This window comes from Aethalodelphis obliquidens, unplaced genomic scaffold, assembly GCF_003676395.1.
Source record: "Aethalodelphis obliquidens isolate GAN/ISIS:26980383/991018 unplaced genomic scaffold, ASM367639v1 scaffold9, whole genome shotgun sequence".
NCBI lineage: Eukaryota > Metazoa > Chordata > Mammalia > Artiodactyla > Delphinidae > Aethalodelphis > Aethalodelphis obliquidens.
Window position 1 is genome coordinate 48,185,567 of NW_020837953.1, and position 19,202 is coordinate 48,204,768.

General features: G+C 56.6%; 2 protein-coding genes across 9 annotated transcripts in view; one reads left to right on the forward strand and one right to left on the reverse strand.

The window, feature by feature from the left end:
* DNAJC11 (DnaJ heat shock protein family (Hsp40) member C11) overlaps positions 1-12,180 on the forward strand; it is a 71,819-nt gene extending 59,639 nt beyond the window's left edge. Inside the window, exons 8-16 of the mRNA XM_027110330.1 lie at positions 1,017-1,206; positions 1,728-1,813; positions 2,118-2,234; positions 7,189-7,344; positions 8,416-8,485; positions 9,265-9,322; positions 9,453-9,595; positions 10,297-10,426; positions 10,840-12,180. Coding sequence (XP_026966131.1) covers positions 1,017-1,206; positions 1,728-1,813; positions 2,118-2,234; positions 7,189-7,344; positions 8,416-8,485; positions 9,265-9,322; positions 9,453-9,595; positions 10,297-10,426; positions 10,840-10,865 — 976 coding nt within the window. The 3' untranslated portion in view covers positions 10,866-12,180. The remainder of the gene's footprint in view (positions 1-1,016; positions 1,207-1,727; positions 1,814-2,117; positions 2,235-7,188; positions 7,345-8,415; positions 8,486-9,264; positions 9,323-9,452; positions 9,596-10,296; positions 10,427-10,839) is intronic.
* A 360-nt stretch (positions 12,181-12,540) lies between these two features.
* Positions 12,541-19,014, reverse strand: THAP3 (THAP domain containing 3). 8 transcript variants are annotated; one of them, XM_027110333.1, is made up of 5 exons: positions 18,888-19,014; positions 16,151-16,343; positions 13,909-13,971; positions 13,472-13,576; positions 12,541-13,237 (listed from the first exon to the last, which is right to left on the reverse strand). In XM_027110333.1, exons 1-5 carry the CDS (start codon positions 18,959-18,961, stop codon positions 12,977-12,979), a joined length of 696 nt encoding a protein of 231 aa, XP_026966134.1. In that variant the 5' UTR covers positions 18,962-19,014; the 3' UTR covers positions 12,541-12,976. The 8 variants fall into 8 exon arrangements, with proteins under 8 accessions (XP_026966134.1, XP_026966133.1, XP_026966137.1 ...); XM_027110332.1 differs by adding an exon at positions 18,413-18,478 and having other exon boundaries at positions 12,541-13,576; positions 18,888-18,998; XM_027110338.1 differs by lacking the exon at positions 13,472-13,576 and adding an exon at positions 15,701-15,953 and having other exon boundaries at positions 13,221-13,237.
* Between the last annotated feature and the right edge of the window lie 188 nt (positions 19,015-19,202).

The window sequence follows — 19,202 nt, forward strand, 5'->3', positions numbered from 1 at the left end:
TCACAGGGTGACTTTTATCTCTCCTCTCCCTGCTTGCCTCCCCCGAATGGCCCAAGTGTGGCTAGAGGGGAAGAATGTGGCTGCTGTCCGGTGTGGCTGGAGTGTCAGATAAAGGGGGCAAGGTTGGGTTGGGGGCCTTTGCAGAGCAAGGAGTTGATTCCTCATTCGTGTGGCCTTGGGAAGAGGTCTGTGAGCACAGGAGCAAATGTCATCAGAATTACCACGTGTATTATTATTTTAGGGGCACAAGCGAGGCCTCCAGAGCATAGGAAGGAAACAGGCATCTAGTGTATGACGGCTGTTCGCTGGAGGCAAGCTGCTTGCTCGTCTTTGAGCGGCTTGAGTGAAGTGCTGTGAGTTCCTTTGCTGTTGAAGTGAAATACCCCTTTTTATCCAGAAGATGGGGCTGACTCCCTCGGAAATCAACTTCAGAGACCTTTCGGGGGATGGTTTGCTAGCTTCTCAAGTAGCTTTTGGTCAATACTTTGCAGCCCTGGGTGCACATCAGGATGGAAGGGCAGCTTTGAAAACTGCACTGATGCCTGGGCCCCCACCCAAAAAGAATGACTTCATTGGTCTGGGGTGGGCCCTGGATAAGGGCTTCTCAAGACTGGCTGCACGTTTGCGTCACCTGGCTAGCTTTTCCCATACCAGGTCTATAAATCAGCACACCTGGGGGCAGGAGCCGACCATCGGTGTTTTCAGAGTCACCAGGTGAGTCCAGCGTGCAGCCAAGCTTGGGAACCTCCGCAGGTGGCTCTGACTTGCGACAGGATTGGATCTGCTGGTTTAGGAGCGCAGACATGCAGGTGCCTCTTTGGCTGTAGCTGAAGTTGGAATGGGATGGAGGTGGGGAGTGCCATTTGGCGGGTGGGTAACTGGAGAGATTCCCTGGATCGCGGGCGGGGAGCCGTGGGAGTGATGGCAAGCAGGGTGTGGGCTGGCGGAGAGGATGGGGCCTAGCACAGCTGTGGCCACTGTCATCCAGGACCCTTTCTCTCTGTGTGTCCCCCCAGCTTTGTGACGACAAACTGTGCTCTACAGTTTTCATCCCGTGGCATCCGGCCTGGCCTCACCACTGTCCTGGCCCGGAACCTGGACAAGAACACGGTGGGCTACCTGCAGTGGCGCTGGGGCATCCAGTCGGCCATGAACACCAGCATCGTCCGGGACACCAAGACCAGCCACTTCACCGTGGCCCTGCAGGTGAGGACACCTCCAGGGGGACCCTCCTCCAGCCCCTCTGTGGGCCCCTGACCACCCTCCCCCTGCTCACCCCCAAATCCAGCGCCCACATGGCCGAAGGGCGAGTTCTGTCCACCCACACTCAGGAGTTGAACGCTGTTGTTCTCAGGCCCCCACGGGAGCTGTGTTCCAACTGCCCTAAAGCAAAAGGCCTTTTTCACGTTTCTGGTGAGAGAAGCCCACAGAATTGGGGTGGGAGAGAGCCGTGGTCAGTAAGTGGCGCCCCCGCAGAGTCGTGCGTGCAGGGGCCACGGTGGCCGGGCAGGAGCGCGGGGAGTCAGCAGCCACCCTTTGGCGGGCAGCCGCTACCCTTGTGAGAGCACAGGCTCGGTGTGCAGGAGTTTCTGTTTTTCATGGGAAGTATTTGAAATCTCCCAGTTTTTAAATATTGGCTCCTGGCAAATTTTCACACACTCCGTGGGACGGGGCGACCCTGCTTACTTCAGTCCCAACGGCCTCCCTGCTTCCCTGTGTCTCCCCAGCTTGGAATCCCTCACTCCTTCGCGCTGATCAGCTATCAGCACAAATTCCAGGATGACGATCAGACTCGCGTGAAAGGATCCCTCAAGTGAGTCCTGGCCGGGCTGACGCGGGAGCACGCTTGATCTGTGTAGGGGTTTCTGGCAGTGGCGCTGGTTGCAATAAGCTGCCTGCGGTCGCGCCCAGGATCCGGTGTCCTGACTCTTCCTTTCGTTGACCAGGGGTCAGTGGTGAACGTCCTCCCTGTGGGTGGTTGGCAGGGCAAGAGAGAATTGGGGGTAGGGGCCCCGGCCTCTGGCCCGAGTGACAGTTGCCCGTGGTGACTGGGAGGGACCCAGGAGGGATCAGAAGCGGAGGGGCCCTTGCTCGCTCACTGGGGTCTGCTCCTGCAGGGCAGGCTTCTTCGGGACGGTGGTGGAGTACGGAGCAGAGAGGAAGATCTCCAGGCACAGCGTTTTGGGTGCAGCTGTCAGCGTTGGAGTCCCGCAGGGAGTTTCTCTCAAAGTCAAGTATGTTGAACTCGTCCTTCTGGCCAGGGATTATCTGGTACCTTGTAACTCACCTGGGCTTTACCTACATTAAGGAAGGAGGAGACTTTGCTTTGTGATTCTGTTCTTAGAGATGCGGTTGCTTCTGTCTGGGTGTGTAAGCAAATGTCAAGGAGTCCAGAAGCCCGACGTTCACTCAGTGAGGTCTGAGTCTCTGCCTCAGAGAACCTCCCTGTGCCCCCCGGCCCGTCTTCCGCCCCGCCTGTCTCTTACCACCCTCTGCCTCCCCGCTGGCCCGGGTGCGGGCCCCGCACGCCCGCTCTCCCACCCGGCTGCAGCCCTCACAGTGTGACGTGTACTGCGTGGTCATCGGCGCAGCAGCTTCGGGTTCTCTCTACCAGATCCTTCCCGCCTGCACACGGACCCTGTCTCCCCCGCCTGCCGGCCTCACCGAGCTGCCTCTGGCTTCACCTGACTGGCTGGTTGCCTCTAAGCGGAGGCCCCACTGTCGGGCCCTGGTCGGCCTAGACTTACCCCCCGGCGGTCTGATCCGGCATCCTGGCTTCAGTAGCAACGGGCTCCGGGGACGCTCACAGTTCTAGCTCCAGCTTGGCGCTCCCCACAGGCCTCCAGCTCATAGATCCCTCGTCCTTTCCCGAATCTCTCCTCAGATACCTCACAGCATCCCCATGTCACATCTGCAGCCCCGGTCCTCCCCCTGCCCTCGGTCACATGTGCCCTTCAAAGCCTGCCGTGTCTGGAGTCTCCCCATCTCAGTGCTCAGTGCTCCATCTTTCCGTGGGTTCTGTCCAGAACCCTGGAGCTCACCTTCACCACCCTTTCCCCCCGCACACTCCGAACTGAGTGTATCTCGGAATCCTCTTGGCTCTCGTCTGAAAGCACATCCTCAATCTGACCATTTCTCACAACCTCTGCGGCCACCGTCTCGTGGAATTACTAGTGTCCTCCTGACCGATCTCCTTCACCCTTGGGACACTTTTCTCCACACAGACAGTCTTTTAAAATCTAAGCCAGTGTATGTCAGCCTTCTGCTTAAAGCCCTCAGCGACTCCCTCGACTCAGGGCAAAAGCCAGAGTCCTCAGGACCCTCTGCGACCTGGCCTCTCACTGTCCTCTCTGCCCCCTGGTCGCCCCACTCCAGCCACACTGGCTGCCCTGGGACCACACCGAGCCTGCTTCTGCTTCTGGGCTTAACATGTGCCGTTCCTCAGTCCCCGGTAACCACATGGCTGGTTCCTTCAGTGCCCTCCGGTCTCTGCGCGTGTCACCCGATTGCCCTCATTGCCCTGTGAAAACTTAGCGGCCCTCACCTCACCCCAGACAGGCCGTCCATCCCCCGCTGCCCCTCATCAGAAGCGCTTTAACTTAGTCTGTTTAGTTATTCTCTGTACTCCTGCCACCTGGAACACAACCTGGCACTGAAGAGGGACTCGGTGAGCGAGAGGAAGCAGACCATGTCTCAGCCGCGGAGCCGAGGCCAGAGCTGGCATCAGGCACCTCTCCTCTCAGATGAGATTTGAGGACGCCCGAGATTTAATGAAGGGTGCAGGGAGCCGTCTGGTCCCCTGCGTCCCAGTCCCTTCTCCTCCCCACCCCCACATCGGGACCACCGACGAGGCACAGTTCTCTGCGACTCTGTATCTGCCTTAAACACTCCTCCACTGCAGATGTTACGTGACATGATCTGAATTGAATTCTTATCCCAAGGATGCCACCCTGCCTCTTTGGAAAGAAACATTTTCACTTCAGCCAAGTTTCCTGTTATCAACAGGCTGAATTGTCCAAATTGTATTGGTAAATAAATGAAAGTTTTACTAGAAGGCACCTCAGGTCAGCAATTGCTAACTTTTATGTGCTGTTTATTTGATGAATCACGGTAATTGCTGAACGTTCAACCAACCTTACAGGAAAATTGTGGAGGAAAATCCCGCTGGATCCTGACATATGATACTTTTTACATGTTGCTCGATTTCATTTGCTGTTCTCTTACTAAGAATTTTTGAATCTGTATTTTTAAGGGATGCTGATTATAATTTTCTTTTTATCATATATTTGTCAGGTTTTGGACTGAATTATGCCAGCCTGATAAAATGAGTTAGGAATTGTTCCCTCCTCTATTTTCTGAAAGAATTTGTGTAAGAATGGTTTTTTTTTTTCCCTATGTTTCATAGAATTTACCAATGAAATCAACTGAGCCTGAATTTTCTTTGTAGGAGTATTTTTGATAATGAATTCAATTTATTTTATAAATATAGGGCTCTTCTAATTTTCTGTTTCATCTTTTTTTTCTTCCAGTTTATTGAGATATAACTGACAATACAGCATTATATAAATTTAAGGTGCACAGTATAATGATTTGACTTACATACGTCATGAAATGATTATCACAGTACGTTTAGTGAACATTTACCATCTCATATAGATACAGAATTAAATAGAAAAAACAATTATTTTTCCTTGTGATGAGAACTCTTAGGATTTACTCTCTCTGTTTCATCCTATGTCAGTGTTGTTAATTTGTGTTTTTCAAGGGATTTGTCCATTTCATCTGTGTCAAATTTGTTAGCATGAAGTTGCTCTTATACCCCCTTATCCTTTTGATGTCAGTAGTTATTTATAGATGATGTCTCTTCATTCCTAACGTTGCTAATTTGTGTTCTTTCTACGTTTTTCTTAATCAGTCTAGCTAAGGCACTTCACGTGTCAAAGAACCAGCTTTTGGTTTCTTTCATTTTCTCTGTTTTCTTTTTTTAAATAAATAAATGATTTATTTATTTGGGTCTTCGTTGCCGTGCAGGCTTTCCCTAGTCACGGCGAGCGGGGGCTTCTCTTCATTGCGGTGTGCAGGCTTCTCATTGCGGTGGCTTCTCTTGTTGCAGAACACGGGCTCTAGGTTCGTAGGCTTCAGTAGTTGTGGCACGTGGGCTCAGTAGTTGTGGCGCGCAGGCTCCGTAGCTGTGGCACACGGGCTTAGTTGCTCCGTGGTGTGTGGGATCTTCCCAGACCAGGGCTCGAACCCGTGTCACCTGCATTGGCATGTGGATTCTCCACCACTGTGCCGCCAGGGAAGCCCCTGTTTATCTGTTTTCTATTTCATTGATTCATGATCTTTATAAGAAAGCACCAAGCTGTGTTCCAGAGTAGCAGCTTCATCTCACTTTCCCACCAGCAGCTCCGAGAATTCGTTGCTTCACACCCTCCCAGCCCTTGGTAGGGTCGTCTTTTTAGTGTCGGCTGTTGTAGCAGATCATTGTGGTCTTGATTTGTACTTCCCTCATGTCTGAGATCCTGAGCATCTTTTCATGTGCTTATTTGACATCCATATCTTTTTTTTAGTGACATCTCTATTCACATCTTTTGTCTGTTTTATTATTGGGTTGTTTGATTTCTTGTTTTAGTTTTGAGTGTCTATCAGTTCTGGAGTTGCTTTCATTATTATTGAAGTGTCCCATCCCTGGGTATAGAATTCAGGGTTAACAGAGTTCTCTCTCAGTACTCTCAAGGTGTTCTGCTGTCTTCTGGTTCCCTTTGTTCCTTACAAGTTGTTGGTCATTTGAAACATACCCTGCATGTAATGTGTGTGGTTTTTTTGGTTTTTTCCTGGCTACTCAACTTTTGCACTTCTGTTTCTCGGCACTTTGACTGCTGACCTACATGTGGTTTTGTTGTATTTATGCTGCTTGGGGTTTGCTAAATTTCTTGCATCTGTAAATCTATGTATGTATTTTTGTAAAATTATCAAATTTGCACCTTTTAGGCCATTTAATTCTTTAAATATTTAATATTAAATATCTGCCCCATCCTCTCCTCTCTGGGGCCCTAATTACTCGTGTGCTAAACCTCTGGATGTCGTCTCACACGTTTCTGAGGCTCTGCCCATTTGCTGTCAGTCCTTTTTCTCTTTGTTCTTCATATTGGATCGTTTATATTAATCTATAAATTCACTGACTCTTCTCTCATATCCAGTCTGCTGTTAAATCATCAGTGAATACTTTATGTCTTCGAGCAGAGTTAAAATAGTTGCTTTAAAATCCTATCTGCTGGTTCCAACATCTGGGTCATCTGGGGTCGGTCTCTGTTCGTTTTCTTTTTCTCTCGTTGTATCTGGGTACGTAGAGTAGTCGGTATTGTATTCTGGGTATTGCAAACAATATATTGTAGAAATTCTATTTTCTGTTATGTTTTCCCAAAAAGCATTGTCTTTTTTTCCTTTTAGAAGGTCGTTAACTTGACTGAAGTCAGACTGCAAACTCGGACTCACCTGTGTGGCGGCCACTGGTAGACCAGGGGTCAGCTGGAGACCTGTGGCACATTTATACACAGAACCTGGGACTCCCCACCTGGGACTTTCCTTTTGGGGGACCCCCTCTTCCCAGCTGCAATGGTTGCCCCAAACTCTGAGGTCTGGTTCTTCAGTCCAATAGGACTGCAGATTTCTTTCCAGTTTTAATCATCCATATGGTACAGACTGAGAATTGCCCTGAGGCTAAAAGCTGTTTTTAAAAAAATATCAGGAAATTCCCCAGTGCCGTTCAGTTCTTCTGCCCTTGGTTGCTATCCAGTCCCTGAAGGTGTTTGTTATGTGTGATCCAGAGTTTACAGTTGATGTCTGTGGGATGATTGGTCCAGTAGGAACTACTCAGCCATCGCTGAGAGCAGAGAGGACCCCTGGAGGAGCGGCCACTCCTGTCTCCTCAGGCCACGGTTACTTTGGTCGGGCGTTAGTCTGTTGCTTGTGGTCAGCAAGTAGTGACACCTTTCTTCCGTCACTTACACAGATCCAGCGGCTAAACCTTGGGACAGGGGACCACCCGGGAGTGGACTTCGAAGCCTCAGGCTCTCCTCCTCCTCCTGGAGTCCCGTGTATTGAGAGGTTCTCTTCCTGGGGCTGAGACCCCATTCCCTTCCCTGGGAACCTGGCTCATGTGGGCGCTCGGCTTTGTTCTGTTTTCAGGTTAAACAGGGCCAGTCAGACCTACTTCTTCCCCATCCACCTGACGGACCAGCTGCTCCCCAGCGCCGTGTTCTATGCCACCGTGGGGCCCCTCGTGCTCTACTTCGCTCTGCACCGCCTGGTCATCAGACCCTACCTCAGGGCTCAGAAGGAGAAGTGAGTTCACAGCACGGGGCGGGGACACCACTGCACCGCACTGTGCTCAGCTTCCTCATCTGTAACTGGAGGTGACGGAAGCTACCCCGCAGGGCTGTTAGGGAAACTACACGCGTTGGTCCGTGTACAGTGCTTATTACCACGGTGTCTGGTCCACAACACGTCCTCGATAAATGTTAACTAGTTCTTGTCGTTAGTTCATAGTAGTACTACTGTTAACCCACATTTCCTACTTTCAGAAAGAATTGGAGTTAGTTTACAAAACTGTTGGGACTATAAACCATGACCACAGAAATGACAAGTGTTCCTTTTTCTCATTCTAACCATTTCTTTTCCTGGCACTGAATTCAGGAGGATTGGGTTCTGAGTTCTTACATACAAGGCATGCGTTAACTATAGTCTTAGAAGTCATCGAGATATAATTTATTTTGCAGTTTCTTATAGATAAGCCATTAGCATAACATTAAATCTGAGAGGTGGTTTAGATTTGTTACTTTATAATGATCTAATTTAATAACTCGTTGAGCTTAGAGAATCTGGGAGAAAGGCATGACTCTCCTCTTGGGGCCCCTCTAGCCTTTGACTCATTAGAGCTCAGGGTCCTAATGCCTCAGGAGACTTCAGGCTTGGAGCAGAGAATGTGCTGGGTCAAGTCTGATGGGACAGGCGTGTGCTTCCCTGGCAAAGTACATGGATGTGTCTAAGGTAGTATGCAGTGTCCCTGTCAAAAGGGTCATGTGATGATGCCAGGTTGGTGGCATCTCCTGTGATTCTCACCTTCTCCGCTGACCCCTTTCCTGCGATTCTTGCCGTGTGGAGCCCTCCTCCCACAGTGCTGGGTTTCCCATGTGCTCTGCGGAAGAGGTCGGGAAGAGCCATCTGGGGACAACAGGGAAGCCACACAGGTCTGGGATGAACAGATTTACTTGAGCTCGCCTTGGAAATACTGTTTAAAGTTCTAGAACGGGGAGCTCAGTAAGATCACAGGCTGTTTGCAGGCGCAGGCCCAGCCAGGGGCCCTGTTGTCTCCCTGCCGCGCTCCTCACGTGCAGCTTCTTTTTCTCGCATTAGGGAGCTGGAGAAGCAAAGGGAAAGCACAGCCACCGACATCCTGCAGAAGAAACAAGAGGCAGAAGCTGCTGTAAGTGCTGCATCACCGTCACCCTGCAGGTCCTTTGCTCCGTGGCTTCTGGGACTGTTCTGCCTGTCGTGCAGGGCACAGGCCGCTCTTTTCGAGCCCATGCTTCTTAAGCCAGGGCTGTGGGGGGAAGTGCTTCACACCCTGTATGCTGGTCTCAGGGGCCTCAGGTCTCAGGCTTTTCTTCCCCAACAACTTCCTTGGTCGTTTCATCTTTTTTTTTGACTGCATTGGGTCTTGGTTGCTGTGCGCCGGCTTTCTCTAGTTGCAGAGAGCGAGGGCTGCTCTTCGTTGTGGTGCACGAGCTTCTCATTGCCGTGGCTTCTCTTGTTGCAGAGCACGGGCTCTAGGCACGCAGGCTTCAGTAGTTGTGGCTCGCGGACTCAGCAGTTGTGGTGCACAGGCTTCAGTAGTTGTGGCTCGTGGGCTCAGTAGTTGTGGTGCACGGGCTTCAGTAGTTGTGGCTCACGGGCTTAGTTGCTCCATGGCGTGTGGGATCTTCCCGGACCAGGGCTGGAACCCGTGTCCCCTGCATTGGCAGGCGGGTTCTTCACCACTGCCCCACCAGGGAAGTCCCATAAGAGGGTTTTTTTAAGTGGTGGGGATTGTCCTCTTCCTTCCCTTTGAGTGAATTGTTTTTCCATGACCTATGATAGCAGTGATGTCCAGGAGAAACGGACAGTGGATGGGGCAGGGCTGACAGGCACTGGGCACGCAGCCGTGGCTCTCAACAGAGGTGGAGCCCAGGGAGGCCCTGAGGGTGGCATCCTTGTTCTTTGCAGGTTCAGCTGATGCAGGAATCTGTCCGAAGAATAATCGAGGCCGAAGAGTCCAGAATGGGTAAGGAGGCCTGGCCCCTTTGGGGACGGGGTGGGTGCTGGGGTCTCACAGGAGCGTGTGGTCCCTGCAGCCCGGCTGCACAGGGGGCCGCCCGCCACGGCCGCCCCACCCTGACCGGGCCCATCCTCAGGGCTCATCATCGTCAACGCCTGGTACGGGAAATTTGTCAACGACAAGAGCAAGAAGAGCGAGAAGGTGAAGGTGATTGATGTGACTGTGCCCCTGCAGTGCCTGGTGAAGGACTCCAAGCTCATCCTCACGGAGGCCTCCAAGGTGGGCGCTCGGGGGCCCTGGGGTTCAGACAGGAAGGGCGTCTGGGGAAGAGGGACGGACGGCGGCCCCTCGAAGGGGCCGTTTCACTGCAGCAGAACCTCGCGTGCTGCCACACTCACTGCCGGGTGCTGCCCAGCACCCAAGTTACAGCCACCCTGGAGCCGTTGACTTCATCTGTTCATCTGTTCGTTGCCAGGTATCATTGAGCCCCTACCGTGCGCCAGGTACACCAGCAAGCAAAGCATACCTCCTGCCCCCAGGAGCACACACTCTGCTTATGCCTTGCCTCGTTCCAGAAGGAGCATGAGGTCGCCCGTAGCACGTTTGAGGCTCGCGGTGGGACCCGGGGCGTGGGTGATGGAGGCGAGTTACAGCGCAGAGGAGCTCAGGCCAAAGAGCCCTCGTTCCCTGAACAGGCTGCTAGCCCCCCACCTCGGCATGGCTTCTGTGAAGACAGAGGTGCCGTTAGTGTGGCAGAAGGGGCCTATTGGGAGGGCGACGTCTAGGACTCAACAGGCAGCTTTTTGAAATTCTCGTTTCTTTTCCTCAAGCTCCCAAGTTTGCATCTTCTGTGGGCCGCTCCCTAGGGCAAGTCCAGGCCCTTCCACGCTGCTCCTCCAGGTGGCGGCAGACGGCAGTGCTGCTGGGCTTTAAACCACTGCCTCGAGTGAGAATCTGTCTGCTCTGTCTGCTTGTTACAGGCCGGGCTGCCTGGGTTCTATGACCCGTGTGTGGGCGAAGAGAAGAACCTGAAAGTGCTTTACCAGTTCCGAGGTGTCCTGCATCAGGTGATGGCGCTCGACAGCGAGACGCTCCGGATACCAAAGCAGTGTGAGTAGCTGCCCCTGGCCGTCACCCGCCCTGTGCCCGGGCCTCGGGAGGCCCTCGGGGAGCTCCGAGTGAGGGGCGACAAGCGCCTTCCCCCTGTCCTCTGCCGGGGAGCAGCAGGCTTGGGCCTCGCAACCTGCTCGGAGCCGGGAAGCGACGCCCCGAGGGAGGGGTCAGCCCTCTCCCAGGTGGAATTAGAGTGAGCTCTGTGCTTGGAAACTGCAGCTCGGGCGGCTGCGTGGGAAGCAGACGCAGCTGCTCGTTTGTGTGCTGAACCAGACGATTGTCAGCAGCTTGTACTCTGCTCAGCTGCAGGCCGGCAGCCTCTGGTCTGGTGATGGCCAAACCCCCGAAGTGGAAAGAAGGCGTGGAAGCAGTTGCCTTTGGACGCCCTGAGTTTGTCTTTTCTTTTACAGCTCACAGAATTGATACCGATGGATAAACTGCTTGAGAAACCAGATTTAAACGAGGCTACAAAAAAACCTTTCCCTGGGAGTCTACAAATTTGGAAACAGGAAAAAACTCCAGACGTCAGATGTGTTTATTTTATATTTCTGTAGAAGGTGGCACTGTATCAATTATGTGAAGGGACCCGCAGGCACCCCGCTTTCCGGGTGCTGTAGGTAGGACTGAGGCAGCCCCACCTGGACCGGAACCACAGCACGGCCCGTGTCTGTTCCCAAGGATCATGTCCTGCCAGGAAGGGCCCTGGGCCCCTGGAGCCTCCAGGTCCCTCCCCAGGTTCCTCAGCACGTGTGCCGGCTGCAACCCCCCAGTAGCTCTTGGTCTGCCGTGAGGTACTTATGAACACCTTGCCCTCACGCATAGGACTGTGAACTACTTTTCCTGAAATCCACACTGAACGTGGAAAATGAAATGGAAGGAAGGAGTCCCCACGAGCAGAATCTCCAAATCAAGTGAGCATCTGTTCGGTCAACTTCCTGAAAACCACCTTTTCCTGCTGAAATATCACTAAGTGAATCTGGAGAGGATTGTGTGGGTTTATAAATCTGCTTTTTATCTGAGAACAAATGGTTTTGGAAATTAGTCTCTTTTTTTCCCCTCCCAGAACTCAAGCCATTCCACTGGCACCTGGCTTGGGACAGAGGGTGGAACTCCGGGTCCCAGGAGCCACCCGTGTCCTCGCGGGAAAACGCGATGCCTCCCGCCGCGCCCCACACAGCTCAGCCCCACTAGAGCGCGGGGTTCAGGAGGAGAAGGGGACGCAGGGCTCCGGCGGGCGCCGCTCCCGCTCGCCGCCACCAGGCGGCGCAGCTGCTCCCACGCCTGGCCAGTCCAGCTCTTCCTCACCGGGACCCCTTTTTGGGTGTCTGCTCCCAGGACCCCCCTCCTTCACTTGCCTCTTTTGTGGATGCATAATATTTCAGGACCAGGAGCCTCCTGCACAGCCTGGCCTGTGAACAGTTACCGGAGGAGCAGAGGCCTGGCTGGTGGTGGTTCTGACAGCCTCTCCGCAGCTACTGTCAAAATCAGGCTTCATTCCTGACGTTGGTACCGGAGAAATCACTCATAACCCCCTTCCTCCACTTTTAAAACTCAGTTCAGGTTGTCCAGTTCTGTACTATTTATCTCCACTTTAAAAAGGTTTCCTGCGAGCTGCCGCTCTGAATGTACATCATGCAATAACCGTCGCGTTAGCGGAGTGCGACCTCGGCCGCAGCCTGTGTCCCTGCCCGGCGGGCGGGTCACTGTACAGGGGACACTCTCTTACCACAATAAACCTTTCCTGAAAGCCAGGGGCAGTGTTTCGGTGCGTCTGTGTTCGCTTCAGGAGTGAGCGAAATGAGGGATGTGCCCCCTCCTCACAAGCCTCGTGCCGCCCTTTATGCCTACGTTCAAACCATGGTTTGAACCACGGGGATCAGTTTTCTGTGTCACACATTTGCCTGAGAAACAGAGTCCAAGTTAGGAGGTCACATAGGCCAGGATTCCTGTTTTCTTTAAAGGCACCTTTTTTTTGGTAGTCAGAGCTGGTCACGCCCTGCTGGCTCTTCAACAGGAAACGGGCAGGCAGTGTCAGAAGCAGCCAGGCGCGGCAGGAGAGGGAACCTCAAGCCAGCGCTCCCTTGTTTTTAAATAAAGGAGGAAACGCGCAGCGCGGTGTAGGAAGACACTTTATTACGTTGCTCACTCACACCTGGCGGGGCAAGGAGGCGCTCCCAGGACAGAAGCCAGCCTCAGCCACTTAGAGAGCCGGCCGTCCAGGCGACAGGGGGCCACTCGCTGCCTTGGAGAGTGCCAGCGCCCTACGGCCCCCCTGGGCCCAGCTGCCCCTCAAGGAAACGCGTTTCCTCCCCTTTGGGGAGGGTCAGCCACACTGGCCCAGGATGGCTCCTCGGGCTGTTGGTTCCAAGGATGCTCGCCCAGCTTGTGCTCACGGCCCCGCCCCTCCCAGCCTGAGGCCACTACCGTTCACAATAGGTGGAGCCCAGCGAATGTCAGGGCAGGACTGAAAGGTCCGCCCACGGCCAGAGCCCCGAGACCACTGCCCCTCCTCCCGGCGGCTCCGCGGAGAAGGCCCATCTGGCGGGCTCAGCTCTGCTGCCCCGGCCACAGCCTGGCCTGGAGTCCCGGCTGCCCCACGCCGCAGGCACGCAGGCGACTGGACATCTTCCTCATCACCAGCCTCTGGGCCTTCAGGCGCCTGCGGAGCTTTTCATTTTCCTTTAGCGTCAGGAAGAGTTTTTTTTTCAGAGCGTCTAAGTCCAAAAGGGCGTAGCTGTGATCGGACGGCTGCGTGGGGCTGGCCGGCTGACCAGGGACCCCAGTGGCTTCCGGTCTGTGTAGCGGGACCTGAGGACAGAGGTCAGTGAGAGACAAGCAGCGGCCAGGGCGGCAGGACGCACTTCCCCAAGCCCTCCCGAAGCCCAGAGCTGCCCAGTCGCAGCTAAGTTCACGGGTGAGGTCTGAATCCAGGCTACACGTCGTGGTGCTCTGGTTCAGGCACGTTTTCTTCCTTCTGTTTGAAGCAAATCCCCTCGAGCTGAGACCAGCCATGCGCTGCCTTCGCACCTGGCCCGGCCTCACCTGTGCTCCGGGGCCTCCAGCGTCCGGGGGCAGCTGCGGCGCTTCGAGCGTCGTGTCCACCTTCCTCCCTGGGCCACCCTCCCCGGCCCCCGTCTCAGGGAGGACCTGGGAATGACAGGGCAGAGGAGGCCACTGACTGACACAGAAGCGGATCCTCCCCAGCTGTTACTTGTCTGTCCCGTCAGTGGTCCCCGCACACCACCCAGGGGCAGCCGGGGCGCCTGCAGAACAGCCAGCCTCCTCCACAGCCTGGGGTCAGACCCTTAGACACGAAGCAGAAGCCAGACGTGACCAGCTGCCACTGCTTGATACTGAACAGGAAGAAGGCGGCACAGAAGGCTTTGGCTTTCCCTTTTCTAGGAAACGAGAGAATCCAAACCCAGCAGGCCAGCCTGGAGGGCAGTCCGAGCGCTCGGTGACCAGCAGGGCAGACTCACCTTTCCCTTCTCAGAGGCAGCATCTCCACTCGGGCCGGCAGGGTCTGTGTTCTCCCTCACCAGCTGCAAAAGACACGGAGCTGCTGCAGACGGGCCCCGGGGTACGGGCAGGAGGTCCGCGCCCCGAGAGCCCACGCCAGGCCTCGTGCGCCTTTGTCCTCACGCTCCGCCGGCTGAGGCTCAAGTAAACTGCGCCCAGAACCCAGCCCAGCTCTCCTCTCACCATCCCCGGCTCCCTTCCTTCTCCGAAGGTGTTCCCAATCTCGGGTCAGAGGCCCGGTGAAGCCAGGGACCTGTCTGATTTGTACGTGTTGCCCCAGGGCCTGGCACTCTTCAAGGTGCACAGTAGGTGACTCAAAGTGGCAGCCACATAGTGGGAAACATCCAGCTCAGAGCCTGCAGCCCCCAGACCTCATCAGAGCTGAGCTGGGGCCGCGGGCGCCAGAAACAACTCTCCCCACCCCTAGGCACCCGAGGCGCCAAGGAGCAGGGCCACCGACGCCCCCCCAGCTGTTAACCTGTAATGGCTGACTTCAGGGCGAGCAGTTTACCACAGATGCGTGACAGTAACCACACTGACTGAATGGGATGGGGTGTGGGGTTCCTAAACAGCGGACATAAGTTCCAGGTCAGCAAAATGAGTAAGTCCTAGAGCCCCGTGGTACGACATCTGTGCCTACAGTCAACGATACTGTAGTGCACTGTGTTGTGCACTTCAAAGTGAGTTAAGAGAACAGATCTCATGTTAAGTGTTCTTACCACAATGAAATGTGTGTATAAAATGAAAGGCCTTCCATGTTTAAAAGAAAAAACCAAAAACTCCTGCATTAAGCGCCTAGTCGGTGCCAGGCAACGTTCTGGACGTTGGCAATAAAAGCAGCGGAGCAGAGCCCGGCCCGCACGGAGCCTCCACTGGGGCAGGTGCTCACAGGGGCCAGAGAGAGCGAGGGGCAGGACAGGAAGGACGGCAGCGGGGGCTCCTGCAGGCACTGGGAGCCTGGACTTGGGGAGGGGGAGGCCGAGAGACCGGGCAAAGGGAAGATCGAGGGCAGGGCGTTCTGGGCGTGTTTGCTGGCAAGTGGCAGACGGCTGCGCCTGCCCTTCCCTGCACCCTAGAACTCAGGGTTCCCATCAGCTCCCTCCCTCTCGTTCCCAATAAAAACAAACCAGCACGGTACGTGTGTGTTCTACTGCTACTCTGCCTCCCCGGCTCCAGTGGGCGCCGGCTCGGGCCCTCCCTCTGAGACTGGGGGCACGGCAAGGGTTTACTATGATTCGCTATGATCCCCTCACAGCTTCGAGCCCCAACTGTCCTGCCGTGAGCCCTCCTGAGCCAAACCCGCACATCCTGCCCCACCAGACACGTCCTCCTCGGCGTCCCATCGGGAAGCCAAACTCAACGTGCACAGGACCGTTTCCTCAGGGAATCTGGGACCCCCGGTCCCCGGGGGCCCAGAGCCCTGCTCTCCTGGACCACCTCCCTCTCAGCCCACCAGGGCTGCGGCGTCGGCCCGCTCCACCCCCTCTCACCGCAGCACCCACCTCTGGCTCAGGCCGCTGTGACTGCCCTCAGCTGCGAGGCCACAGTGAGCTCCGAACCAGCTGCCAGCCAGAGGGACCTTCCAAAGCCATGTCCCTGCCCACGGGCCTCGCCCAAAAACCTACCACCTGTCCACGCCCGTCACCAACTGGCCCCAGCGCCCTCCAACCAGCCTGAGCCGCTGCTGCTGCTGCTGCGTGCACCCAAATCCCTGCCACCGCCAAGCCTCTGCCCCGCTGTCCCCGTCCCCACCAGCGCTCCGCCTGCATCGTCCTCCTGCGCCCCGGACAGGGCTCCGAGCCGGCGCGGAGCAGCCACAGGAGGACCTTAACGGGGACCTGGCGGGTGGCAGGTCCTCAGCCACAGGCCCCCGAGCCCGGGCTGGCAACGAGCAAGAGGCGGACGAGGTCTGAGTGTGGTGCGGCCAGGAAGGTCTCCGCCGCCCTCGAGCCCACGGAAGGACGGAGCTCTCGGCACCCTCGCCCATCAGCTGCTTCCACGGCATCTGTCATGAAGCGTGACTTATTTTTAAAGCAGCTTTAAATTGCGAATTCCCTACAGCGCAGGGCAAGGCCTGCTGGGCTCCAGACGCCGAGGCCTGCCAGCGCTGCCCTGGCTGCAGTCCTCGGCCTCTGCTGTCCCCGCAAATGCCACCTGTGCCCTGCGCCCAACCCACCGCCGGGGCCCCGCGGCCGCGCGCACCTGTGGGGGGCCCTGGAAGGCGAACACCGTGGGCACCGCGTTGTGCTTCAGGTTCTTGCGGTTCCCAAAGGCGCTGAAGCACTCGGGCCGGAAGTGCTCGGAGCAGATGACTGTGTGCTGCTTGGGCTCGAAGTCGCCCCGGCCGATGTTCAGCACCCATTCCTTCAGCAGCTCTGGGCGGCTGAACGGGAACCTGGGGGCACAGCAAGGAAGCGCGAGGGATTCGCGGCACTGAACACAGCAGCACTTCAGGGTCCCAGGGGCCTTTCACATCCCCACACGGCATTTTACTGGACAGCCTGGAAACTTCAGTAGCCTCGTTCTGTTAAACCACATCTACTTTGCCGTTGTGGCTGTAGGCGGCATCCTGAGACCGTGAACGTGGCCAAAGAGCCCAAGCAACCTGCTCCCCGAGCCACATCTGCCAGGTAGGCCACCAGGTGGGCCTCCATTCCGGCTCCGGTGCTGGGGAAGCAGGAGTGGGAGAGACAGCCCCGCCCTCACGGAGCCTACATTCTAGAACAGGGAGACAGCCGGTCCACCAGACAGACACGGACCGTGCAGGAAGAAAGAGTAGGACGTGGGGAAGGCCACCTGAGAGGTGACATCGGAGCAGAGGCTCAGGAAGTGGGACACAGAGCCGTGCGGTATCAGGAGGAGAAGCAAGCACGAAGGCCCCGCAGGCGCGAGGGGGTTGCGGGCCTCGCCTCGGGCAGGAGGGCTTTCCCAGAGGCTCTGGCAGAGGGTGGCAGGTGAGTCCGCCTTGGCTGTTGTACGAGGGCCCCCGGTGGCTGGGATCAGGGTGTCAGCAGGAGGGGGTGATGAGCGGGCAGATCTGGGATGTACTGTGAAAACCAGGCAGTAAGGTTTGCCTGTGGGCCGTGCAGCAAAGGAGGGAGTTTCATGTACTAAGACTGCGGGGGAGTGCGAGGGGCAGCTCTGGGGGGTCAGCAGCTTGGTTTTCTATGTCAGATGTTAAATTTGAGGTGCATTTTACATGTCTGAGTGCTGAACGAGTGGCAGGTGGACATGCGTGTCTGGAGATGTCACTGTGGGCCCGTGCCCAGGTAAGGGTGGCAGAGCCATGAGCCTGAGATGGGCACCCTGGGAAGCGAGCATGGACAGGGACAAGGCAGGGGCATGGCCCGAGCCCTGAAGTGCTCCAGCGTCTGTCTGGTGTTGGAAATGAGCAGGATCCAGCCAAGGGGACTCAGAAGGGACACTGTGACAAAGGAAGAGGCCGAGAAGTGTCCTAGAAGCCAGGTGGGAGGGGGTCTCAAGGCGTCAGCAGTTGTGTCACAGGCTGCAGAGAGATCAGTTCAGATGAGGATGCACCACTGCACGTGGCATCATAAGGGCCGCTGGGGACATGACAGAGCTCATTTGTGGGAATGGTGGGGGTGAGAGTCTGACTGGAACGGGAGAAAACCAGAGGCAACGCCACCCCCAGGTACATACCCGACTGACACTTATGGATACAGGTGCTGCAAGGCAAGACCCAGCAACAATGCGCAGAGCCATGTGCCCGTAATGGCCAAAGAAGAGAGGCACCCAAATGCCCTTCAACTGTAGAACAAGTCAATTCTGGTAAACACCTTCCTAAAACACTATGCAGCAATGAAAAGGATGAGCTGCTGCTGCCAGCAACATGGAGGGCTCACAGGCACAATGTAAGCAAAGCACAGGAAAAAGTACCGCCTGTGATTCCATTCAGTGAGGTTCCAGACAGGCCAAAGCAGTCCGCCTTACCCTTGGGCACTGGGAGGATGAGGGGCTGGAAGGGGGAGCGGTCGGGGTCTCCTGGGGGCTGTGATGTTCTAAATTCACGGCAGTCACACGGGCTGTTCGCTTTGTTAAACTGGTTGGGCTGTGTGCTCATGATTTGTGCACTTTTCCGTCTGTGTGTTACATCTCAAGAAACACATTCACTTCGAAAAAGAAAACCCTTAATAGGAGGAGAGGAAGTGGAGACAGGAGAGCGGCAGCCCTTTGGAGTCCCGCTCTGAACAGGGCAGAGGAAGGAGCCCTGGCTGGAACCTAAAAGAAAGCGTGCGACACTCGACCGATGGGCAGGCGGCCGTTCACTCGGCCGGTCCGGCAGGCGGGGCGCGCAGGGACCGACTCCAAAAGCTCCGCCGTCCTCCCGGGGCTCCCGCAGAGCCCTAGGTCCCGGCCCCGCGCGCCCACCCGCCGGAACGTACTCATTCCTCCTCCCCACCCTTCCTTCCCGGCATGAGGCCCGGAGATGTGAGCACCGCACACCTGAGAGACGTCAGCATCGCTCATCACGCAGCAGATACTGAACACCTACTACGTTCCGGGCAGCATCTGAGAACGAGATACAGTCCCCGGGCCGCGGAGGGGACGCACACCAAGTAACCGCAAGGGCGCAGCGCTGAGCGCGCCCCAGGCCCGCCACGGCCTCCCCCGCGCGCGGCTCCCCGGACCGGCGGGAGGCTGTGCGCCGGAGGGCAGGTTACTCAGCCTCTCCGACCGTCTCCCCGCGCGCCCAGGCGGCCGAGGCGGCGCCGGGCTTCCCGGGCTGGGACCTCGCCGGTCCCCGGGCCGCCGCCCCTCCGCGAAGGGCTTGGCCGCACGCCCTCGGGCCTCCCAGGGACCGGGCAGCGGCCCCGGCGTCCCCACCCCCCGCGCGCCAGGCCTGGGGCTCCGGCGGGGGCCGCGGCCGCCGGCCCGGGCGAGGCGAGCCCTCGCGCCCCCCGGCGCCCCCACCCCTCACCGGTGGAAGGTGAGCTGCTTCCTGCGATTGCTGTAGCGGTTGCAGCACTGCCGGGCCGCGCACGACTTTGGCATCTCCAGACACCAGGCCCGGCTGCCCCTAATAAAGATGGCGGCGGCGGGGCTTGAGGGAGGGGCAGGGACACCAGGAGGGGCGGGATCATGGGACGGGGCGGGGTCATGGGACGGGGCGGGGTCATGGGACGGGGCGGGACTGGCGAGTGGAGGAGGAGCGAATGGGGCGCGGCCAGTAGGAGAGGAGGGGCCTGCGGGAGGGGCGGGGAGGGGCGGGGCCAGCAAGGAGGTTGGCAAGTGA